Raw genomic sequence first — 24,466 nt, forward strand, 5'->3', positions numbered from 1 at the left:
CCGAAATATGATACATCAAATCCATATCTTCAATGATACTAGGGTACAAAATCTCTCGACCTAGTGGGGTTGCTACGACCTCGATCTTCAAGAACCTGACGCCCATACTCGAAAAGTCCAAATATTAAGCCCATCTCCATGGGCATTTGAATCATCTCGCATTATGTCCATCGGTAGATGTTCGTATGTAGATGTATTGCGGTAGGAAGAGCGAGAAGATGAATGTTCGGGAATGGGGATTGGGATGGATGGAGCGGGGGGTTTTGAGGGTGGTATTGGTATTAGTAGTAAAGTTGGAGTTGGAGAGGGAAGTGGTGATGTGGATGGAAAACGCGACGATGGGGGTGGAGGTAGAGTACAGAGAGGTGATGCAAGTGCAAGTGGAAATGGAAAGGGAAAGGGAAAGGGAAAAGCAAAAGGAAGTGTGAGGTTTGCGGATGATGCTTAGACGGGGGTTTTGGGGATGATGATCATGGGATGCTCTATCTAATATTTGATATGATAGGGACTGGACTAGACTGGACTGGAATTGGCTTTTTTATAATTTTATGATTTTATATGCTTTGATTGATTGATTGATGTATTAGTATCAGTATTAGTATTAAAGTAGTTTTATGGTTTTTTATATAGTTATATGGTTACTGTAGTATTACGTATTAGGTATCATGTGTTAGATAGATTTATTATAAGGAGCAAACATGATTGATCTCTAACTCTCTACTTATCATTCATTCATTCCATTCCATTTCATTTCAATATACATTGTTCTTCTATTCGATCGCTCGTTACTTGTACATAAGATATATACATACATACAATAATAAATGAACATATTTCCTTTCTTTTCCTTTCCCTTTCCTTTCCTGTCCTTTCTTTTCACACATAGAAGCTGTGAAGAGTTTTGATTCCTGCCTGCCTATCTTCTACTCTTTTCCCCTCCCCCCAGATTTCTTTCATATCGTATCTCTCTTCTTCTTCCTCTTCCTACTTCTCCCGCAATTCAATTCAATTCATTCATTTCAATTCTAAAATAAAAGTCGTAAGAGTGGCGTAGAGTAGTTATGCTATGATCATCCGAATTATTCAGATGAGGCAAAAATATATAGATTTTTGGAGTTTGATTTCGATTTCGATTTTCGTTAATACAATGTTACAAGTGAACACACTTGTTGGTTCACCGGTGGGTTCTTTTGCTTCTTGGAACTCTTGATTAGTCTGGAGTTTTGCTTTTTGGGTTGAATTTGGGTTTGAGTTCTGGTATGATGTGAAATGTGATTTGATGTGATGTGATGTACAAGAGGATGGTGATGGATGGATAAATGTGTGTGTGTGATTGTTGGGTATGTTGTTGACCCACAAGGGATGGCTTGCCTTAGGAAGATGAGGACGAGGACGCTATGTTACAGTATGGTGATGAAATAGATAAGAGGGAGAAATAGACATCTATAGACATCTATGAGCCTAGAGTCGAAATGAGAAATGGAGAGATGAGAAGATTCTCATATATAATCTCTTCCGCTCTTCTGCAACTCAATGAGTCTCCAACCTCTCGTCTCGGGATTATTAACATCTTCTGCTACTCTCGTAACACCAATTGCATAGGTGACCAATTGAACCTTATCTTCCATGCCGGCGGCTAGTTGATTCGTCTTCGCGTTTCTATATACGTGGACTTCCTGTGTTCTGCATGTAATGATGAAGACTGGGATATCATTATCTAACATCCTTGCAGATAGGACTTCAACATGTCTGATATCGAGAATGCGACCATCGGATTTGAGACCAGCGGTTGTATATTGCTTGGAAAGGGCATCGTAGACGGAGAATTGAGCTGCTGAGAGCCAGAGTTTGAGGGTTTCAGTATCGCCTTTCACGTAGGCGTCTAGGACTTCAGGGAGGATGTATTCGCGCATTTCGCGAAGGAAAGGTTCCATTTGGAAGGAGGGATCCATTTCACGAAATTTCTTGATTACTTGGGCGGTTTCGTTTTCGGCGAAGAATCCGGCGACTCGGTCGGATATGCTACGGGCGGTGGAGATTAAGGGATTTTCAGATTCATTGTAGACGGTTTTCATGGAGAATAAAGATTGCATGAGTCTATTTGAGTCACGGAAATCTCTCCAGGCCTCCTTGTATGCGGAGTCTTTGTGTACGGTAACGTTTGTGCCGGCGCTGTACTTGTTAACTGCGAACTTTCATGGATTATGTATCACTTACTTCGGGTCTTCTACAGGAACCTCCTTGCTTTTGCCAGTGGTTCCTTCTTCTAATTCCCGTAATTCTCTTGCTTTCCGTCTCTCTTCCTTCTCCACCCACCCTCCGTACCTCGAACTACTTCCATCATCAATCACGTTCTTGACATTCTTATATGCCTCTGTCTGTCGAATTGGTTGCGTCGCCTTGTCAAGTACATTGGCTGTAGCATTGACGGTAGTTCTCACTCCCTTTACAACAGGAGTTTCCCAAGTCCAGGCAGCTCCCTTACCTACCGCACCTGCAGTGGTCTTTAAAACTTTGCCAGTTGTCGAAGATACAGCTCCAGTCGTAGTTTCGAAAAGCTTGTCTAGCACGCTTGACATTTTCGTTCTCTGTGAATTGATGTGCGCCCTCTGCCAACTGTTTGGTAGATTCATTCCATTCTTTGGATGCCTTGAATTCGCTCTGCAAGGTTTCAGTGAAGACTTGCCATGGAGTTTTGTCTCCGTGGGGTGGTGGGGGAGGAGGGGCCTCTTTTGAACCCTCCTTTTTGCCTTCGCTGCCTTCGCTACCTTCACCCTCTTCCTTGGTTTTTTCGTCCCCGGAAGTAGAATCTGAGTCCTTAGAGGACTTTTCCTTGTTAGCATCTTCCTCTGCACCCTCCTCCTTCGCGGCTGGATCTGCTGGCTTTGCCTTCTCTTCTTTGCCTAATCTTGAGCTTTCATGGAAATGCCGCGAGGATACTGGATATACTGCAAACCGAATTTCCTCAGGTAAGAACCGCGATCGCAAAAGCGCGGGATATGTAAGATTCGCAGGTCTGGAAGAGCCCACTGTAGAAAACTGTAAGTTTCGACTTTGCTGAACTATCTGGCTGGGGAGAGTGAAAATATTGGATGAAGGTCTCGCAATTGAGGACAGAGACACCTGTCTACTCGTGGGCGTCCTGGCCACTGCAGTTCGTAGCCCGTTCATATTGACCAGAAGCAGAGTGTAATTATTAAAAAATTATTTCAAAATATATGAGCCTTGAAATAAATTTGATTTGGCAGGAGTATCATGGCGGCGATTTGAACATTTTCTCCGATCGACAAAATTTCAAGGGTGGAAAGCGAACGGAACGGAACAACCCAGCCGGAATTCAACTTTCTTCTAGATTTTGATACCCAAGCCATTGATACTGCAGGATTGAGTCCCCGAAACCGATATTCCTTCAATCATGAGTCGAACTCTTTCACGGCGAGTTTTGACTCAATCGCCTCTCTCCTCCATCGCCGAATTTGCGAATATCCACACATTACCCCTCCGATGTTCGCGACCCTTTTCAAGCACATCAAATCAGAGAGCCGAAGGCGACGATCCCCTTTCCAACTATGTTCCTCATAATTCCTCAACATTGAGGTACGGTGGTGCCTCGGGCGCTATAGCTAGAGCCAGTGCCGCCAGATCCGCGTCGCTCAATCCAAAAGCTACTAGATCCTCGGCCGCAGGTGGGGGAGGCATAGCAAATATATTCCAAGGTATGATGGAAGTAAGCAAGGAGAAGAAGGGAGCCTTTCAAAATACATCAGTGCCTAAGGATGGCACATTGATTGGGGACCGAATTGTAGAGGACGAACCGCATCATTTTCACGTTTACGCCACGAGACATAATACTCATATTACACTTACAAGACCAAATCGAGAACCGATCATCTCCGTATCTTGCGGAAACATTGGGTTCAGACATTCGGGAAGGAAACATTATGATTCGGCTTTCCAATTGGCTGCATTTGTGATGTCGAGGATTCACGAGAGAGCTATTGGTCGAGACATCCAGAAATTGGAACTGGTTCTAAGAGGATTTGGTGCGGGAAGAGAGGCTGTTACTAAGGCTCTTTTGGGTACGGAAGGTAGATGGTTGAGAGGGAAGGTTGTCAAAGTCACCGATGCTACCAGGTTGAAGTTTGGTGGTACGAGAAGTAAGAAGCCAAGGAGATTGGGTTAAACGGGGAATTATGGTGGTAGAATGGACGCTGTGCATTTCTGCAAACGGTAGATGAATCTGTACAATAGGAGAATCATAGCATCATAAATGGTATCATAAAATGGACGCTTGACGCCAGTCCTTCCTTCCCATCCCATCCCTTGCCCATTGCCGAAACGCCTCAAATAACCAATAAGAATACTATGTCCTCCATCCCAAGTGCAATCTATCTCCTTGCTGTAGGTGCTCTCTCCGAGGGTGGAACAATCCTGCCTGATGTATCTCTGACATCTTTTCCTTTTCCCTTTTTGGCCTGAAAGTCCTCATCGCAGCTCCATTCTGTCTCATCGTCGATCAAATCTGGTCGGCCATCATCCATGCTGTGTCTTGTGCCACCCAGCAGTGCTCGCTCGTCATTGTCATCATCGATAAGGTGTCCATCTGCTGTTTCGTAATCTGGCGGGGTAATCCATTCTTTTGGGACCATACAAGGTAACGCGACTCCAATGCTAGCAGCTCGATTTAACCATGCCGGCCCAGACTGACCAGTAAGTCTCTCGCACATCCATGCTGTAAAGTGATTGCAGTTTCTGGTGAGGAGATTGTACGACGTGCCTTGGAAGATTTCTGAAGCTTCCATAATAACAGCATCGATTTCAGCTTGAGGAGAAAAGGTAAGTCCCTGAACAATTTCGCATCTGAAAGTTCCTCCAGGTGGTTCCAGTCTTGGTGTTTGCCAAAATACACCCGTTTGTCCCTTTCTATCATGTCCCCCAAATGCATATTCCTTGCCATTTATAACGATTCCGCTGTGGAGTAGTGAAGTACCAAATTTCCAAAGGACTGAAGAAAGTTTGCCTGCCTAATCGTGAAATTTACGTCAGCAACCACCGGGCGCATTCAAACGATAATCTTAATGAGTGATTTCTTGGGACTTACAGGAAGTAGATCATAAATATTGATACGTATTTCTGTCTTTTGAAGGGAGAGAGTCGATCTTTGACTCTGGGAGGATATTCTGGAGCTCTTCTTGGTAGAGGAAGAAGACATGATTGATATTGTTTGAATTAGATAACTGATGGAATCAAAGAAAGTCGATTGTTTGTGCGCGAAGTCACCAATAAATACCTAAGGGTACTGGTATTTGATAGATGAGTTGTTTTGTACCACAATAAATTGTTCGTACTCAGCTCGTAAAACCCCCTATTATTTTTATATTCAAAATGAATCCGAATCAGATTCAAATTATAACATTGTTGAAAGGTTCTGTTTGCATAGTGTTGAGGTAACACTTGTCTGAGAGGAGGTAGGAGGTACGAGGTACATCCGCAGTAGGCTGTAGATCCGTCCATATCATCATAATCAATAATCTAATCACAGCCTTACCTGGCCAAGTCTGGCCGTCCGTTCGCGTAAACAATTGAAGTCAGCCCCACCCAGAGTTTGATCAACCAGTGAGAGCGCTCCACTGAGGCTAGAGCAATCTTCCATTCCAATCCTTCCATTCTAATGATAGACACTCTTCTTTTGATCCCCGAATAATGCCAATCAAATCAAAATTGTATCACATGACAACATGATCCCTCCACTTGCCTAATTGAGCTCTTTCACCCAAATTTCCAGGGCAGAAACTTTCAAACGAAGATTTTTTTTCGAGTAATTCAATTCGTTCTTTCCATTCCCCCTCCCACCCCCAAATTCTTTCATTTCGCGGTCCGCTACAAGGCTGGCTGCATTTTATCCCACCATCACAACGTCTCACTTACTTCTCAAACGTATCTTCTCTTCTTTTCAACCCACATCGTACTCTCCAGCAGCAACCTCTGCTTTTGTAAGCAATAACGAGAGCCTACTTAACTGTACGGTTCTATTTATAACCCAAAAGAGATCCTACGCAAAAAAGAAGAGCAGAATGCCTCCAAAGAAGGTCGTCGAGGAGAAGAAGGTGTTGCTGGGCAGACCTGGTAACAACTTGAAGAGTGGAATTGTATTTCTCTCTTCATTCTAGTTGTCTAAGACATGAACTGACTCCAAAAATAGGTCGGTCTTGCAAATGTCGGCAAGTCAACACTCTTTCAAGCTATTACCAAGTGCTCGCTCGGTAACCCCGCGGTAAGTTTCAGAGGCCCGAGTTCAAGATTTATATTATCAAACCTAACGCTAACGTCAACAAGAACTTTCCTTTTGCAACTATCGATCCAGAAGAATCTCGTGTCATTGTGCCGGATGACAGATACGACTGGCTTTGCGAGAAGTACAATCCTAAATCTAGAGTTCCAGCACATCTTACTATTTACGACATCGCCGGTTTAACTAGAGGTGCATCAAAGGGTGAAGGTCTTGGAAACGCTTTCTTATCGCATATCCGTGCTGTTGATGCTATCTTCCAAGTCGTCCGTTGTTTCGATGATGCCGAGATTATTCACATTGAAGGAGATGTTGACCCTGTCCGAGATTTGACTATTATCAGCGATGAACTTCGTATCAAAGATATTGAGTTTGTTGAGAAGGCACTGGAGGCCCAGAAAAAGTTGACTCGAAGAGGTGGTCAATCCCTTGAGATGAAAAAGCTCAAGGAGGACGAAGCCACCATCGAAAAGGTTTTGGCTATGCTTAACGATGGAAAGGATGTCCGAAAGGGTAACTGGTCACCAAAAGAGGTATGTGTTCAAATTTTCATCAACGTCTCCCTAATTTCTAAATGATGACAAAAGGCCATGAGGCCTGATAATCCCAGCTCGTCGAGTGCCTCACAATAAACGCAGAGTGCATAGTGAGAGAAAAAACCTGTTCTGATATTTCGATAATCCACTACATTTTTGAAAGATTTGTTTTAAGCTATATACTTACTTATTTCTTCACAGATCGAATGTATTAATCCTCTCTTTCTTTTGACTGCCAAGCCAGTCGTCTACCTCATTAACTTGAGTGAGAAGGATTACATCCGAAAGAAGAACAAGCATTTGGCAAAGGTTATGGAATGGATCAAGGAAAATGCAGCTGGCGATCCAATCATGCCAATCTCCATCTGCCTTGAGGAGCGATTGACTCAATTTGCTACTGAAGCCGAAGCTAAAGAGGAACTGAAGACTTTGGGTGTTGAATCCGCTTTACCTAAGATTATTACCGCCATGAGAAAGGTTTTGGATCTTGGAAGTTTCTTCACTACAGGTACAGATGAAGTCCGTCAATGGACTATCAGAAATGGCACCAAAGCACCACAAGCTGCAGGAGTCATCCACGGTGACTTCGAAAAGACATTTATTCAAGCTATCGTATACAACTTCAGCGTATTGAAAGAGTTTAACGGAGATGAAGCTGAGATTAAAGCCAAGGGAAAGGTTATGACTAAGGGTAAAGATTACGTTGTTGAAGATGGAGGTAAGGAGATCATGTTCTACTTTCGTCTTGAGTTATCACTAATCGTGTGTAGATATCTTATTGATCAAAGCCGGTGCTGCAAAGGGATAGATGCATTATATCAAAATACCAATTCAATGAAGTTATGTCAATATTTGAGTTTTAAATTTCTCATGGCTAGCATGTGACTTTGCCGTGTTGTTTGTGGCTCCATTCCACGCTACTACAATCATGATGTCGTATTTTATACCTGGAGGACTGCCAGGTAGTATTATCCACCAGCATATATAAGTCGGCCGTAAGGTGCTATTTCTGTTATCATGGCTCTGTAGTCCTAATCCAAATGATGCCAGAAACGTTCGTACTCTCAATAAATTAATTATTAATTAGCTCAGGTGACTTTGAATTTCCTGTTGAATGGAGTTTAGATGAGTCTCTAGCTCCGATTGGCTATTGGATGAGCCGCACTACATTGCTCCATGGATAACTTCTAGGTAGGTAGCACTCTATGAAGGTTGCTTTACTCCTATTTGAGTGATGAAAATTAGTAGGCTGAAGTCTTAGGTGTACGACCACAAGACGTAAGTTGATATTGGATATTGTGTTGGTGATTGTTTATATTAGAACTAGACTCCAAGGGACAAACTTGAGCACCATTCAAGCTTATTAGGTGATTACATATATTGATTTATTTTCTCATAGTTTTGTCTTTCTTATATTCCCATTCACTTGTAATTCTCAACTTCATGGAGGTCAAAAAAGTGCATATAAGGTCTGTATTTCCCACCATAGATACTTGTAACCCCACCATCTAAATTGGCCACTAGAACCTTCCATTCATACCTAGCCACATACGAGCTTGAATAATACCTAGTAGACAAACATACAGATCACAGGAATTATTACATACATCTTCTGTATCTATATTATACTCGAATCCATTCCTTTTGAATTATATTTCGAGTCAAACATATTGCCCATCATGGCAACTACTAAACAACGTCTCGCACTCTCCATCATCGATTTCCTCTCTACCTCCCTCACCGATGGTATCCTCAACGAAGAAGAACGCGAGTCCATCGAAATCGCCCAAAACTGTATTTCCGAGTCCTTCAAAGTCGATCCTACAGATGCCACCCCCAAAGATTCTCAAAACCTTCTCCAAATTTACAGTGTCTATGAAAAATTAAGACAATCTCAAGCAGCAGCTGCTCCTCCCAAACCTGCCAATGAAACCCCAACTGGCAAGCAACCTAGCGAGGAACAAAAGAAAGAAGCCGAAGGGTTAAAGAGTCAAGGAAATGCAGCTATGGCTAAGAAAGATTACAAGAAAGCGATTGATTTATACTCGCAAGCTTTGGCTATCATACCCGGTAACCCAATTTTCTTGAGTAATCGCGCAGCTGCATACTCAGCATCTAAGGATCATGAATCTGCAAAGGCGGATGCGGAGGCAGCAGTTGATGCTGATCCTAAATATACAAAGGCATGGTCTAGATTGGGACTTGCGAGATTTGCAATGGGAGATGCGAAGGGTTCAATGGAGGCTTATGAGAAGGGAATTGAGTATGAAGGAAATGGAGGAAGTGATGCTATGAAGAAGGGATATGAGACAGCGAAGAAGAGAGTGCAGGAATTGGAAGCTGGTGGATTAGATGAGGACGAGGTTGCTGAGAGAGGTGCTCCTGGTGGTGCAGGTGGTATGCCTGATTTGGCTAGTTTGGCGGGTATGTTTGGTGGTGGAGCTGGTGGTGGTGGTGGAATGCCTGATTTGAGCTCGATTATGAGTAATCCTATGTTTGCGAGCATGGCTCAAAACTTGATGAGTAACCCGGATGCGTTGAATAGTATTATGAGTAATCCTAGGATACGCGAGATGGCTAATCAATTTGGTGGTGGTGGAGCTGGGGGTAATGGAGGTGGAATGCCGGATCTTTCAAGTTTGATGAATGATCCTTCTATTGCTGAGATGTAAGTCTTGTCTTTTTATAGCAATCTTTTATATGGTATTTATACTAATATTATCAAACAGGGCAAGAAACTTGGGTGGTGCAGGTAGAGGTGCAGGTGCTGGACGTGGTGCTCCTCAATAGACGAATGACTTTGTGATTAGCATGTTAACGATTCCCTTGAGAGCACATTTGGTTCGTTGTTTCATGACGATTTGTTACGAGAGGATGGATAGATACGTAGTCATTGCAACAAATATCATATATCCTAATTAGTATCTTACACTGGTAATAAAAATATGTGTTTCATGAATTGCATGGGAGATTTATGTGTTGTTATAATTGTATGATGTTGTGATTTTGTATACATCTCTACAAAGTGGGAACTCGGAATCAGTTCCGGGAGCTTGGCTTTACTTGAAGAGTAGATTCAAATAAGATTACAAAATTATAATGATGAAATGCAAAATAAAGAAGAAGAAGTAGAAGAAAAGAATATAAAGATTTTTATATTTATAAATATATTTATATAAAATTCCTTCTCTCCCTCCTCCTCGTCACCCTATCACCTTCAAATACTCAAATACTATTAATTTTACCATCTCACTATCAATCATCAACTACCAAACTCAGTCTAATACTCAATACTCAATGTAATACTCAATACTCAATCCAATCCTCATTACTCAATCTAATCCTCAATCCAAATCAACTCTAAATAATCTCCTACAAGAAACTTTGAATATAAACCCTACCTTCATTGATATCTAGAATCCATCCTTATATCTATCTATAAATACAAATTCTCATACATAAGTAATATATTCTTAAACTCGAATTGATTTTTCAAATCGATATTACGAATTTTGAATTTTGTTACGACGGCTATCTTCCACACCGCGTCACATGACTAAACCAAGGTAACGTGATTAAGTCACGTTATGGACCGCTGAGGAACGCTGGCTGTCCAGGACCGCGCAGCGGCCCTGACTAGCTATATGTGACGCCTCACACCTCCGGGTCACGTGGCATGCCCCGTTTGTATTTAATCATAGGAAAACTCTCTACTCTTGTTTTCCTTCTTCTTTTCTCCTTAGCTTAGTATTTTCTAATACAAGATACTTTACCCAGTATTCTTGAGTGTGACACTATAGGCATGAAGGTCTATATAATCAAGATGGATTTCCTTTGTATAAAGCTTCGTACTCAAGATCAATCATTTAGTATACTCTACTATTAGTTACGAATTGTATAACGTGGTTTATCATCGAGTGGCCCATATCATCGAGTGGCCCATATCATCGAGTGGCCCACTTTCACCTCAATTTACACTTTCAAACCCATATTATTCAACAACAATTGAATCAATTGATTGAAACTATTAAGAATCTAATAATCTAGGATCTATTACATTATTTTGACAGGTTCTTGCATTATGTCCTGTCTTTCCGCATTTACTACAACATCGATTAGAAGATGCTTCCCCATTAGAATTCCCCCCTTTTTGACGCTCATCGCGTTGAATCTGAATATCAACCTCTTGCTGAGATAATATATCAAGAGCCTCTTGTCCAGTGAGCACTCCTCCTTGACGTAATTGGGTTTTTTTCGCGCGTCGACGCTTGCTTAATGCTTCATTTGCTGTCCGAAGTGTACGAATCTCTGTATTTAAAAGTGTGTTTTCATGAGCTAATCTCTCTGTACCCTTAGCTAGAGCTAGTACAGTCTCGAATATAGGTGTAGGAGAGCTTGCTTGATGACGAGTTATTCGAGATTTAACTAATGTTGATTGAGAAAGAGCTTCAGTTGGGTTGCGAGGGGTTTGAGAGATCCATTGATCTAGGTCGAAAGAGGGGGGGGTAGGTGTGCGAATTCGAATATCTAATTTCGAGAGTACAGCTTCAGGATTAAATGGGATTAAACCTGTTCCTCGGAATCCTGATTTCATATTCTGAGAAGTGATTGATTCCTCGTATGCAGCTTTAAAAGCTATAAAGAATTCAACCTTCGAAATATGATTGATATGTGCCTTGATAAATCCATCAATTTGACCACCATATGAACGTTTTAGATTGCTAAAACAGCCAACATCAAGTGGTTGAGTTAAATGACTTGAATGCGGTGGTAAACGTAAACATATAATATCGTTCTCTTTGCAGTATGCTTGAAAAGCTACTGATTCGTGGCTTTCATGCCCATCCAGTACCAACATTCGATATTTGCCCTTTCTTCGATTCTTAGTATGCTTGTCGAAGTGTTTCAACCATTCTAAACCCGTCTCATTATTCGTCCACCTATTAGATGTAGGTTTAATAGCCCATTCCGCAGGAAGATTCGTTTCGGTGTACCAATTGGAGAGATGAACTTGTCCTTGAACTACTAGAAATGGGGGAATAGTTTCACCCTCTCCATTTCCGCATATTATTGCTGTAGCCCATTCTCGATTGCCTGGCTGTACTGTCTTGCTTCTGCCATTTCGTTCAGCACTAGTTACTACCATTGCTGCACATATAATCCCCATCATAAAGCCTGTTTCGTCGAAATTGTAGAAATCTCCGTCCAAAATGCCGTATTTCGCTCGCATATTCGCAACTAGTCGAAACCACTCTTCAAGAAGCTTAGGATCCTCACAGAGAGCTCTTTGAAAGTCATAAACACGACTAAAACGCGTCTTTAATTCGATTCGACGCTTTACGAATCGATGCGCCCAGAGCTTCCCAATGCGTTTCGCACCCCTCGATTCGAGAATATCATTCGCCATATCTTCCACATTCTTTAGTTTAGGTGGAAATCCTCTTAAATCCATATCGAGTATATATTGAACAATCACCTCTTCTTCTAATTCTGTAATCTTATGACGATTCGCTCGAGTTTCTGTACGAAGAGGTAAACCTTCCATTCTATGTCGAAGAGTCGTACGAGGAATATTATAGAGCATAGCAGCCTTTCGAATGCTTAATTTTTTATCTTTATGAATAACTTCGATAGCAAGGAGTATACGAGCTTCTTGATTATTCGAATTCATTATAGGTTGTTGATAAAACGCGTGTTGAAAGAGACAGGTGTAAATTGAGGTGAAAGTGGGCCACTCGATGATATGGGCCACTCGATGATAAACCACGTTATCATTATTGTTATTACTTTAAGTCCCTGCTTGACGCCTAGTTATAAACCACCTCGAGAGCCTAGAGCACTTCCACGTGATCTAGACGGCAAACCTCGTAACATAAATATTTCAGAACTTTATTATTCCCCAATATCAAATTCTTTTAAAATCTTATAATTCTTTTTTGAAATCTATCTTCTCGAGTATCCTCTTTATTATATTTATACAGTTCTTCAATAATTACATTCTTTCTTCAATATTTTATATTGTAAGACTTGTTTATAAAGCTAAAGGGAAGAGGAAGGAAGGGCAGGGGGGAATTCCTCATAACCTAATATAAGATCTTACAAAAAATCACAGAAATGTATAAATATTATTTCACAATACATAGAACATAGCACGACTTATATTATAATAAGTAAACAAAGCAAAGATCAAACTACAATAACAAGTTACAACAAAATAATCTAGATTCGACATCCATGCATTTCCATGGGAAAGAAAATCTAGGTATGGAAAGAAAATCTATGTAAGAAGAAAAGAAAAAAAGAAAAAATCTCTGAAATCTTCGAAACTATGAAAACGCCTTTTTTGCCCATCCTTCCATTCCCTCCTTCCATTCCCTTCCCTTCCCATCCCCCCTTCACAACAAAACAAACAAATATGCTTAAGCACCCTGCTAAAAATTGTAATTGTATCGCATCCATCCATCCTGTCGTGTCAAAATCCAAAATCTATCTGAGACTCTCATCTCTTTATCTCATAATCATCTACCCATTCTTAGATCGATCTGATGCTCTCTGATACGAAGCAATTCCTCTCCTCCCCAGGAAGAAAAGAAAAAAGAGGTAAGAGGTAAGAGATAAAAAGAAAAACATATGCCTCTCAAAGGCAGAAAGTAAGTAGTAAAACTTTTTCAAGAAAATTCGTATCCATCTTCATAGTAATTCCTCTACTCAATAGCGCTAGCGGAAGAATCACCCACGACAGGGTTCATGGAATCACTCCAGTTCATTCTGAAATCATCACCGAGTTGTTTTCTCAAGGCAGCTTGTACGGCTTCCAAAACATTGGGGAAGACACCGAAGTTTGCTGGGTTTTCCTCGTCGTTTTCTCCGCCTTGGAAGACACCGGTGCGGACTAAACAGGTGTTCCAGCCGTAGTTGTTTCCACCGATGATGTCGGATGCGGGGTTATCACCGATCATGTAGATGTTTTCAGGGAGCTTTTCTTCGCCGTGGATGGTTTCCATCCAGGAGGCCATGACTTCATCGGCGTATTTGTAGGTGGCTAATTCGGGTTTACCGTAGACGACACGCTCGAGTTCGACGCCGGTGATGGATTTATAGATGGCTTCGAGAGCGATACGGAAGGTTCCTTGAGACATACGAGGAGTTGGGTGCTCGCTTGGGCACAAGAGATCTCCTTGAGAGAAGTAGATGGGGATACGTTGGGAAACGGGGTCCTTGGCACGAGTACCGAGAACACCATCTTCGGATTGGAGAAGATCCATGATGATTTGGAGATCGGTGGCGTAATCACGAGAATCGGAGAAGACGAGGATCGCATCGATCTTGACCTTGCTGAAGTCTCTTGGGGTGGAGGTAGCACGTTGCTCGGCGGTAAAGAACTCTTTTAGTGGGGAAATGGTAGGGATGGAAGCGACAATATCGTTTGGTACGACGATGTCCTTGAATCCGTACAACTTTGCGACCTCTCTGCATTGGTAGTTTTCACCACCGACAACCAAGACGGTATCGTAGTATTCGGCCAAAGCGGACATAGGAGTGTGAGATTGAATGAATTGCTCAGTGGCAACAGGGTTTCCAAGAATCTTGGAGAGCTGAGCACAACGAGTAGGTTCAACCTTTCCAGAACCGTTGGTCAAGAAGATGTGTGGAATCTTGATACCGAGTTCATTATCACCGTTCAAAATCTCCAATGCTCTCTTTCCTTCTGGGATCAAACGATCACCATGAACGAGAACACCATCAATATCAAAAGCGAATGCCATATTCTTTGCAGCCTCGGTCTTGATCTTTGACATATCCTGAACCTGCGAGGAGAGAATCTCACGTGTTGGTTGAATGGATGGCATTCCAGGTCTTGAAGGTCTGTCCTGAGTGACGACGGAAGAAAGACGAGATTGACGCTTGGAACGAGGAATTGGAAGAGCAGCACCAAAGCTGTTTCTCGAACCTCTACGTCCATTGGTTCTGTTTTCGAGACTCAATGAATGCATGAGTCCTTGAGTTTCTGCGACGGAAGATCTCGAAGCCGGAACTTCAATTGGTCCAGAGTCATCATCACCTGGGACGACCAAGTTGTGGTTGAACCCTGGAGTACCATTTGAACCAGAGTGATCTTTTTGAGATTCGGTTGTTCCATTGGTGGCAGGCTGGGCTTGAGTAGCCAAATCGCTATCATCGAAACCAGGCATTTTGAAATAGAAGTTTGGAGTTAAAAAAAAGTGTGAAGGATTTGTGTAGAAGAGAAGGTTATGTGTAGACTATAGGTGGTATCGTTGATGGAAGTGAAGGAGAAGTATGAGATCCAAAAGTCAAAAAATGTGCGGGGCAGAGCGTATATATCTAAAAATTAGGTTCTTGAAACCAAGCTAGAGAATGAGTAGGAAGAACTTGTTAGGCAAACCGTGTATCGATGCCGATATTGAGGGAGGTGAGCTCATAGTACTGCATGATTGGATCCGTATCTGCAACGGAGTGTCGTCTTCACCTCGCCGAAAACATGCACTAGGGCCCACTATCATGATCCGTCAAAGTATATTGAAACATAAATACCTGTATCATCAAAGCCGTCCTTGACCGGCGTGGAAAAGTTTTGTATCAAAAGCGGATCCCGATAGATTATAGGCTAGTAGGTGGCACTACGTCTACGAATGAAGAGAAATAGTTTTCCAATTTTGATATTTGGTGCTTCAGATAAGGCAATAATGTGGGTATATTGTTGCATTCGTGAAATAAATTGGGTGGATAATTGATGTAGGAAGTCGGGAAAAGGGACCCAGCATGACGTCTAGAGGACCACAATAAAGGATATGAGAGGTGAGAAAATACGGAGTAGACACACAGACAGACAACACCGCAGTATGCCCGATTAGTTAATCATGGTTAGGTTGTATCTTTTATACCCTTTATACATACACCGGTGTTGATTAGTAGGAAAGTTTTATCCAGGGGATCCATTTTTTTATGTACTTCTTACCTATTTTTCTCAAGCGATGGCGATCAATATTGGATATCATGGCAGGAGAGGGAATGAAGCTTGGCACGAAAGTGATAACTTCCAAATGGACTTATGCGTTGGCTTTATTGTTGTTTCTCATAGTTGTCTCTCTTGACCAGGTAACATCAAGATATGTGCATCATGAATGGTGATATTGAGCTTGCTACAGTATGTACAGTGTACATATCCACCTGCTCTACCAATATCTAGGTATTTGGCGACTCAGGGTCTGTGATGAAGGGGAAGTTTGCCGGAAATAGAGTTTACCGGAATCTTGGCCTAAGCTCGGATAAATCTTTTTTTTTTTTGATTAGTAAGCGACAATCTCATCGAAATACGGTACAATAGCCGATCCTAAGCAGGTATGGTAACGTTATATAGAGTAGTTAATTAATGAGAGTACCGAGTGCCACCATACTGCAGAGGAGAAATGTAGGTAGTTGAAGGCAAAATCAAGAAAATTATATAATGGTAAAAAATCGTAGAAAATTCACAGAGCCTTCCATATTCAAACTATCACGAGAATTTCCAACCACATCACAGCCTTGAAAATTACAAGTTAATACGGAGTAGTCAATCCAGCGTTGACCGTTGTCGTTATACCTTGTAAGGTTGAGTCGATAATTGATAGACAGCCTTGGCCAGCCTTGGTAGCCTTCTGAAGCAAGCAAGCAAACAAGCAAGCAAGCCAACAACTCTAACCCTCAGACGCAACACCACGGAGACTACTCGTACGGAGAATAAAATAAAACCTTGGTTCCTGTTTTTCCTTTTCATATCCATTCACGGCCCTTTTACCATATTTGCTACAATTTATATTATACAGACGAGGAGGATATGAGGAATCAGTCAGAATCAGGACTAACAAACTACGTTACAATATTGCCAAGTAACCCACGCAGGCAAAGATACAAACTCTTCTTACGTACACTCCTTCATCATTGATATTTGCATCATCCTCGGACTCTTTCCTCAACATTCATTCGTTCATTCCCTTCATCGTACCCACTCTTTGGACCCTGACTCAAGTGGGGTTTCATGACTGTTAGCACGCGTTAGACAGAACCTTATGGGGGGCATGAGAGGGGACATGATACGTCATTTTCAGCACATGTTGAGATGCATCCCGAAAAGAAGTCGTGCAGTGCAGTTGCAGAGTTTGTATCATGACTAGAAGCTTCTGTTGCTACATGTCCGTATTGCTTAGTTCTATTACTTACATGTTTTAAGATAGGATAGACAGGAACAGATTAAATTATTCATCCCACCCATTTTTGAAAAGATATCCTCATTTTTCCACCTTTACTTTCAAAATTATACCCCGCTTCTTTACCCCTCCAACACAGCACAAAATAATCTACAACTCTACACAATATGGCAGCACCAGCAGTAACCGGTCCTTTGATCAAATTGAACAATGGAGTTCAAATGCCAGCTCTTGGTTTCGGTACATTTGCCAATGAGGGTAGCGTAGGAGAAACACACAAGGCCGTCGTGGCTGCACTGAATGCAGGATACAGACATTTGGACTGTGCATGGTTTTATCAAAATGAGGGTGAAGTCGGAACTGGTGTCAAAGAATTCCTGGCTGCCAATCCAAGTGTGAAGAGATCTGATATTTTCATCGTCACAAAAGTCTGGAATCACCTTCACGACCCTGAAGATGTTGAGTGGAGTTTGAAGAACTCGTTAGAGAAGCTCCAAACACCATACATTGATGCATTTTTGATCCATTGGCCCATTGCCGCAGAGAAGAATCAAGATAGATCAGTAAAGATTGGCGCTGATGGCAAGGTAAGCATATTAACTGGTTAAACTTCTGCGAGAGCAAAGATCTAACATGTGAATAGTACGTTATCAAGAAGGATTTGACAGAAAACCCAGAGCCAACATGGAGAGCCATGGAGAAGTTATACAAGGAGGGACTTGCAAAGGCTATTGGTGTCTCGAATTGGACCGAGAAGGGACTTGAACAACTTTTGGCATTTGCTGAGGTTAAGCCTACCATTAACCAAATCGAAATCCATCCTTTCCTCCCACAACAAAAGCTCATCGACTACTGTCTTTCCAAAGAGGTCGTACCAGTAGCCTACTCTCCATTAGGAAGTCAAGACCAAGTTCCTGGTACCGGTGAGAAGGTATCCACCAACAAAGAGCTCAATGCTATCGCAGAGAAGAATGGTGTTTCTTTGGCACAGGTATTGATCGCATGGGGATTGAAGAGAGGATATGCTGTTTTACCCAAGAGCAGCAACCCAGGAAGAATTGCCGGTAATGCGAAATTGATCACTCTCAGTGAAGAGGATTTCGCGGCGGTTAACAAGGTCGCAGAGGGAAGAGCGACGAGATTCGTTAACATGAAGGATACCTTTGGTTACAATGTTTGGCCAGAAGAGAAGTAATTTGGGGATTGAGCTGGTCTCATATCAGGCGTTAGGATAAAAATTAAGAAGAATACCAATTGACAGAATCCTTTGAAGTTTTATATTATTTTTTTGAGGATGCGTATGATTTCTTGGGTCATTGTCGAAGTCATCACTGAATATATGTGATGTGTTTGTTCAGACATTTCTGATGAGCCATATTAATGTATGGGAGATTATTAATTTGCGGGATAGGTACTCCCTAAATACCTATCTAGGCAATCTTCCAATCCTGCAGGATTAATAGCAACACTTTTCTCAATAATGGAAAATAATGAATCCTCATGGTGTAAATTTCTATCTCACATTCACAAATCTGACAACACGATCACGTGCCGTGATCAAATTGACTTTTCGCGGTGGCCATCACTACCCACCACCTACCTCTCAACTCCCACGAGTACATCTCGATTTTAAATCTTTCCACTCCTCTAATCTTCTACGATAACCTATCCATTAAAATATATACGTCTCGATAATATGAGTACTCCGTAATCTATTCAATCTATTCAATCTATTCATATATAATTCATCTCAAAAGATGATAATGAGAGGATTTCCCCATGACTACCTACTTAATTATTCAAATCAAAATATATGTCAAGATAATATGGTATTTTCTAGATCTGTAGGATTTATTTGCTATGTGAAGGATTTTTTTAGTGTTTAGTATTTAGTATTTAGTATTTAGTATTTAGTATTTAGTATTTATGTGACGGAAATCCCTGCTTTCCTCCCACCTTTATTATATAAGAAACCTCAGGTACATTAACCATGTCCACACATGATACGATTACTCGAGATTAGTATGCGATTTAGGTGACCTGAGGATCAGATCCGGACAAGTACTAGGTATCAATGGTTATCGGTAAAGTAAGATCATTGGAGGAATAAATATGACTTCTTTTTGCCTAGCCATTGCGGCTAGGCCATTCATTTGTGTATATATAGAGTAGCTATCCCCATCTACAGGTGCTCTTCACCTGTAGATTCTAAGTTAAATACAATTGCTGGTCTATAAACACCCTTTTGGTCACATTATCTACAGGTCATTATTATATTCGATTCGACTGAGGGATCAGTCGTTAATAAACATTCAAACCTCCCTCTCAAATTAATTCCAAAAGACGTTCTACACCTACCCGGAGGTGAAGCAAAAAGAACCTTTTGAAGGCCCCAATTCCGTGAGACGCACTCTCTCGACGTAAGGCTCTCCCAACCCCTTAAAAAAATAAAAACGACAAAATCGGAAACCACTTGCTACATAACAAGATGGCCCCTCCGAAGGAATCACCAGCCAACTCCCCAATTACCTCTAGAGTGAATACACGAAGCCGGAAAGGAAAAGAGAAAGTTCCTACCTTAACAGATCCTTTCGCTCGTTCTGGAGCACTACCACGATCTCCTCCACAACTAGAAGAGCAAGAACCACCATCCTTATCCGACGAAGACCCTAATGATTCCGAATTACCAGGACCACATCCCTTACCTCAATATTCTGCTACGGAAGCTTCCCAGCCCATCCCCTCAGATGCCTCAATGCAACTCGAGCTACGCAATCAGATATTGGAGCTCCAAAACGAATTACGTCGACGAGATGAAGCGGACCGATTACGAATAGCAAAAGGACCATTTCCACCAATCGTTCCTCCCGAAGAAACAGGACCACGCGCTAGGAAACACAGCCCCTTCCACCCCACTCCCGCGAGTGCAGGGCACGACCCGGATTACCCCGAGAACCAGGCCCTTCCCTCAATTGAAAAAACGCCTGCACCCGATCCCCGCCGCCCCATATCAATTCCCTTGTTATCAAAACGGAAAGTTGATTTCTCCGGTGGTCCAGGAAGAGAGACCCCCCAGGTTCAAGCTGTACGACAACAATCATTGCTAAATCCCCCTGCCTCATATTATCCAGAGAGACGCATTCCCAATCTTTCATCTAAACTCTCGGATGGGAAGGCTCCTAATATCCGTATACGTGCTTGGGAGAAGATGATCCTAGGCCACCTTCTCGATTACCACCATGATTTCCGATCAGAGAACGCACGCCGTACATGGGTATTCAATCAGACCGAAGATCGAGCCATGACCCTGCTCGAAGGTATTTACTTGGATGATGATTACGATGCATATGCACTAGTGGATCATGTCGTCGCTATCCTTACAGACCCAGCTGAGGTTGCTACCGCCAATATTGAATACAACGCTTTGCGTATGTCTTCAAAAGAACACTTTTGGGAGTTCTATAGTAGATTTCGAGATGTTGCTACTCGTGCCGCCATTACTGACGATGAACGATTGAAGAACGATCTCTTTGATAAGACCCAATATCGTTTAGTACACGACAACAAACAAGAATTCCATCAAGCACGCACAGTCGGAGAATATGCTAGAGCCCTGCAGAACTCTGATATCGCACAACAACGACTTGATGCCCGGCCCAATTATCAGAGGGCCAAAGCCCCAACTCTTGGCACTCGGAACCCTGGAACCACACTCCGCTCCGATCAACAACAATCCAGAACCTCCGGATTTGTCCGTTCGCCTCCTGCTTCATCGGCCGCCCGAGGAAATATCCCTCCGAATGCTGTCCTGCCTAAGCACGGCACATTCAACACCCCTAATATCCAATCCAATCGACAACCTTCTGCCTCTCGCGAGACCAATGTAGTAAGCTTCAACGAAGTCGATGAGGTCGCCCTTCTCGATGCCCATGAGGACTATAGTGAGAAATATGAAGATGCATTGGATACATTCACAAGCTCCGAGGAAGATCTCCCTCGATCAAAAAAAGGTCAACCATAAGCACTGTCTCGCTTATGGGATTCATAAAGGATATGTCAGGACTCGATTTACGCACCCTTCTTGGAGGTCCCCATATCACAGTACCTATCATGTTGGTACGTGATGGGATCGCAGTAAAATTCGATGCCCTGATCGATTCTGGAGCAAATGGTTATGCTTTCATGGATCCAGCTACGGTTAAACATCTGGACCTCCTCTCAAAAGCAAAAACGCGCAAGCTTCCCAAACCTCTATCTGTTAAAGGATACGATGGCACTATTGGGAAATATGATATTTCTTTTGTTAGTTATTTTGATTTACATATAGACAAGCGTATACAACGCAAAACCCCTTTTTTGATACTTCCACTTGGAAGTCATCGTATTATTCTCGGACGCCAATGGTTAGCTTACCATGACATCTGGTTGAACTGTCGCCGACGACAATTCAGGTGGCCTGAAAGCACCCCCCCTTCAGTTTCTTTTTCGCGATATATCACTATTCCTCGAAACTCTCTCCCTATCCAGAAAACTATCAATCGTTATCACCAATACGATGCCGATCGAAGGGATCGGAAGTTTGGAAAGGATATCGCAGCTCCAAAGATCAATTTGGTTGAATCTTTCGACCAAATCGACCAAATCGAACAATCCGATCCAATTGAACCCACTCCATTGATTGATCCCCAGCTGAGCCAACCAGATCACAATGATACCATTGCTTTAGAAACATTGGCCCCAACCATTTCATCAAAGCGAGGGAATACCCACGAGAAGTCTTTAAATAGAGATATTGTTCGAATGAATAAACTGTTGAAAAGCCCTGAGACTCCGCCTAAGCCCACTCAACCTTATCCTCGGAAACCACGTTTAACTTACCCTATTTCATCATGGGATACCCCTTCAATATTGGATATCGCTGCAATCGATGCACATATCTTTAATCGATATCTTTTAAAATCTACAGAAAAGGATCAGTTATTTACATGTACCTATCATGAGGTTGAGACCCTCCTCGATCAACGCTATGAGGAACAAGATCGCCATAATGAACTTGCTACCTTTGAACAAGCCCTTAAACGCTCTTCCAAAGAACGTAGCACGAAAGCCTTAGCCCTCCTAGCTATGTTAGAACCCGATGAACCTCCGCTTCCTGATAAATATCACGAATTCGAAGATGTTTTCAGCAAACAAGAGTCGGATATCCTACCACCTCATCGCTCTTACGATCATTCGATCAAATTGGAAGATAGAGCTGAGGAATCTTTAACCTATTCTCCACTATACAAAATGTCTATTGAGGAATTAGAGGTTGTCAAAAGATATCTGACCGATAATCTGTCTAAAGGATTCATCGAGCCAAGCCAAGCTCCCTTCGCTGCTCCTGTCCTCTTCGTTAAGAAATCTAATGGAAGTTTAAGATTTTGTATCGACTACCGCAAGCTCAATGCTCTCACTCGCAAGGATCGTTATCCTCTCCCTTTGATCGACGAGACCCTGGCGCGCCTCCAAGGTGCCAAAATTTACACCAAGCTTGATATTCGCCAAGCTTTCCACCGCATCCGTATGGATCCAGCATCGGAAGAGTATACTACCTTTCGTACTCGATACGGAGCATACAAATGCAAAGTTCTACCATTTGGTCTTACCAATGGTCCTGCCACCTACCAACGCTATATGAATGATATTCTTTTCGATTACCTCGATGATTTCTGTACAGCATATCTCGACGATATTCTCATCTATTCTGAGGATCCCTCGGAACATGATACTCATGTCCGTAAGGTTCTGCAACGACTTCGAGATGCTGGCCTTCAGGCAGACCTCAAGAAATCCGAATTCGATGTCACCAAGACTAAGTACTTGGGGTTCATCATCTCTACTACCGGTATTGAAGTTGATCCTGATAAGGTTGCTATCGTGAAGGAATGGCAATACCCTTCCACTCTGAAAGGTGTACAATCCTTCTTAGGATTCTGCAATTTCTATCGAAGATTCATTCCTAGCTATGGAGTGATAGCTTCACCCTTGACCCATCTAACCAAGACAAATGTCCCTTTTTCTTTCAATCAGGAATGCAAAGAAGCCTTCAATACTTTACGAGGTCTCCTCACCACTGCTCCCATACTCCGACATTACGATTACAAGCTTGAAAGCATGCTCGAAACCGATGCTTCCGATGGAGTAATCGCCGCTGTTCTATCACAAAAGCATGATGATCACTGGTTCCCCGTAGCCTATTTCTCGAAGACCATGCTTCCTGCAGAACTTAATTATCCTGTCCATGATAAAGAACTTACCGCTATCGCAAAGTCTTTTGGTCATTGGAGAGCCGAACTCATAGGATCCCCTTTTCAGGTAAAGGTCTATACTGATCATAAAGCTTTGGAGTACTTTATGACCTCCAAACAATTGAATAGCCGACAAGCTCGTGTTGCCGAACTCCTTGCCGACTTCAATTTCCTCATCATGTATCGCCCTGGCAAAGAAAACCCTCTGGCTGATGCGCTCTCCCGCCGTGAGGATGATATCCAAGCCACCAATCACCAAAAGAAGGAACAACGCGCTCAACAGTTGTTTAGACCTGATCAACTAGATCCCAACATCCTCCGCCAGGCAAAGGAAGCTCCTATTCTGGCACCTCTCGAACGAGCCAAGCCATTCTTCACAGTAATCGACAGAATCTTAGAAGCTAACCGCAATTCAACTAGCCTCACCGCTATGCGCAGAGAAGCTATTCGTGCCTCTGAGGATCCCAATCGAAGATCCCCACTCACTATTGAGAATGGTTTACTCCTTCATAAGGGAAGAGTAGTTATCCCCTCTACTGACAATCTACACACCTATCTCATCCGCGAAGTCCATGCTCAACCTACCACTGCCCACCCAAATGCTGAGAAAACCTCATTACTCATTTCCGAGCATTATTATTGGAAAGGATTTCGAGACGATGTTGCTAGATACGTCAGGAATTGTGATCTATGCCGACGTTCCAAAGTCCCGCGGGATAAAAAGCCTGGACTCTTGAAGCCCCTTAGTATTCCTCAACGCCCTTGGGAACATATCACAATGGACTTCTGTAGCTTCAATAAAGACAAGTATGGGTATGACAATATTCTGGTTGTTATCGATAGGCTCAGCAAGCAAGCTATCTCTATTCCTTGTACTAAGGAGTGCTCAGAGAAAGAATTCGCCGAGCTATTCATATATCCATGTTTTATCGTTACTACGGTTCTCCTTCCTCAATCCTTATCCCGACAGAAGGTACCCAAATTCGTCCAGCCAATTCTGGGCAACGAGGCTCTCCTCCTATCCTTGAAATCCAAGCTAGTAACATTCCTTCTACTGGACCCTCCCCGCCTACTGATGGGGAAACGGAAATCTTACAATCAATATTTGCAACGACCTCCTCCGCCCATTCCGGGAATTATTAACCA

At 42.5% G+C, this 24,466-nt stretch overlaps 12 protein-coding genes across 12 annotated transcripts; 8 read left to right on the forward strand and 4 right to left on the reverse strand.

Moving 5' to 3' along the window:
• Positions 1-244: 244 nt before the first annotated feature.
• SS1G_06486 (predicted protein) lies at positions 245-448 on the forward strand (the record flags this gene model as incomplete). Its single annotated transcript, XM_001592196.1, has 1 exon — positions 245-448. One exon carries the CDS (start codon positions 245-247, stop codon positions 446-448), a length of 204 nt encoding a protein of 67 aa, XP_001592246.1.
• A 1,051-nt stretch (positions 449-1,499) lies between these two features.
• On the reverse strand, positions 1,500-2,579 carry SS1G_06487 (hypothetical protein; the record flags this gene model as incomplete). Its single annotated transcript, XM_001592197.1, has 2 exons — positions 1,500-2,172; positions 2,218-2,579. 2 exons carry the CDS (start codon positions 2,577-2,579, stop codon positions 1,500-1,502), a joined length of 1,035 nt encoding a protein of 344 aa, XP_001592247.1.
• An 836-nt stretch (positions 2,580-3,415) lies between these two features.
• On the forward strand, positions 3,416-4,183 carry SS1G_06488 (hypothetical protein; the record flags this gene model as incomplete). The annotated part of the gene is made up of 1 exon (XM_001592198.1): positions 3,416-4,183. The coding sequence occupies one exon, from the start codon at positions 3,416-3,418 to the stop codon at positions 4,181-4,183; it is 768 nt and encodes a 255-aa protein (XP_001592248.1).
• A 205-nt stretch (positions 4,184-4,388) lies between these two features.
• Positions 4,389-5,212, reverse strand: SS1G_06489 (hypothetical protein; the record flags this gene model as incomplete). The annotated part of the gene is made up of 2 exons (XM_001592199.1): positions 4,389-5,024; positions 5,102-5,212. 2 exons carry the CDS (start codon positions 5,210-5,212, stop codon positions 4,389-4,391), a joined length of 747 nt encoding a protein of 248 aa, XP_001592249.1.
• Positions 5,213-6,074: 862 nt separating this feature from the next.
• Positions 6,075-7,633, forward strand: SS1G_06490 (conserved hypothetical protein; the record flags this gene model as incomplete). The annotated part of the gene is made up of 5 exons (XM_001592200.1): positions 6,075-6,149; positions 6,203-6,274; positions 6,337-6,822; positions 7,027-7,543; positions 7,596-7,633. 5 exons carry the CDS (start codon positions 6,075-6,077, stop codon positions 7,631-7,633), a joined length of 1,188 nt encoding a protein of 395 aa, XP_001592250.1.
• Positions 7,634-8,504: 871 nt separating this feature from the next.
• Positions 8,505-9,615, forward strand: SS1G_06491 (hypothetical protein; the record flags this gene model as incomplete). Its single annotated transcript, XM_001592201.1, has 2 exons — positions 8,505-9,493; positions 9,555-9,615. 2 exons carry the CDS (start codon positions 8,505-8,507, stop codon positions 9,613-9,615), a joined length of 1,050 nt encoding a protein of 349 aa, XP_001592251.1.
• A 1,237-nt stretch (positions 9,616-10,852) lies between these two features.
• Positions 10,853-12,496, reverse strand: SS1G_06492 (hypothetical protein; the record flags this gene model as incomplete). Its single annotated transcript, XM_001592202.1, has 1 exon — positions 10,853-12,496. The coding sequence occupies one exon, from the start codon at positions 12,494-12,496 to the stop codon at positions 10,853-10,855; it is 1,644 nt and encodes a 547-aa protein (XP_001592252.1).
• A 1,033-nt stretch (positions 12,497-13,529) lies between these two features.
• SS1G_06493 (hypothetical protein) lies at positions 13,530-15,017 on the reverse strand (the record flags this gene model as incomplete). Its single annotated transcript, XM_001592203.1, has 1 exon — positions 13,530-15,017. The coding sequence occupies one exon, from the start codon at positions 15,015-15,017 to the stop codon at positions 13,530-13,532; it is 1,488 nt and encodes a 495-aa protein (XP_001592253.1).
• A 184-nt stretch (positions 15,018-15,201) lies between these two features.
• Positions 15,202-15,490, forward strand: SS1G_06494 (predicted protein; the record flags this gene model as incomplete). The annotated part of the gene is made up of 2 exons (XM_001592204.1): positions 15,202-15,358; positions 15,393-15,490. 2 exons carry the CDS (start codon positions 15,202-15,204, stop codon positions 15,488-15,490), a joined length of 255 nt encoding a protein of 84 aa, XP_001592254.1.
• Positions 15,491-15,964: 474 nt separating this feature from the next.
• On the forward strand, positions 15,965-16,433 carry SS1G_06495 (predicted protein; the record flags this gene model as incomplete). Its single annotated transcript, XM_001592205.1, has 3 exons — positions 15,965-15,991; positions 16,034-16,136; positions 16,309-16,433. The coding sequence occupies 3 exons, from the start codon at positions 15,965-15,967 to the stop codon at positions 16,431-16,433; spliced, it is 255 nt and encodes an 84-aa protein (XP_001592255.1).
• Positions 16,434-17,197: 764 nt separating this feature from the next.
• On the forward strand, positions 17,198-18,225 carry SS1G_06496 (aldehyde reductase I; the record flags this gene model as incomplete). Its single annotated transcript, XM_001592206.1, has 2 exons — positions 17,198-17,617; positions 17,674-18,225. 2 exons carry the CDS (start codon positions 17,198-17,200, stop codon positions 18,223-18,225), a joined length of 972 nt encoding a protein of 323 aa, XP_001592256.1.
• Positions 18,226-19,518: 1,293 nt separating this feature from the next.
• Positions 19,519-24,463, forward strand: SS1G_06497 (hypothetical protein; the record flags this gene model as incomplete). Its single annotated transcript, XM_001592207.1, has 3 exons — positions 19,519-20,971; positions 21,091-24,133; positions 24,211-24,463. 3 exons carry the CDS (start codon positions 19,519-19,521, stop codon positions 24,461-24,463), a joined length of 4,749 nt encoding a protein of 1,582 aa, XP_001592257.1.
• Between the last annotated feature and the right edge of the window lie 3 nt (positions 24,464-24,466).

This window comes from Sclerotinia sclerotiorum, genomic scaffold (assembly GCF_000146945.2).
Source record: "Sclerotinia sclerotiorum 1980 UF-70 scaffold_8 genomic scaffold, whole genome shotgun sequence".
Lineage (NCBI taxonomy): Eukaryota > Fungi > Ascomycota > Leotiomycetes > Helotiales > Sclerotiniaceae > Sclerotinia > Sclerotinia sclerotiorum.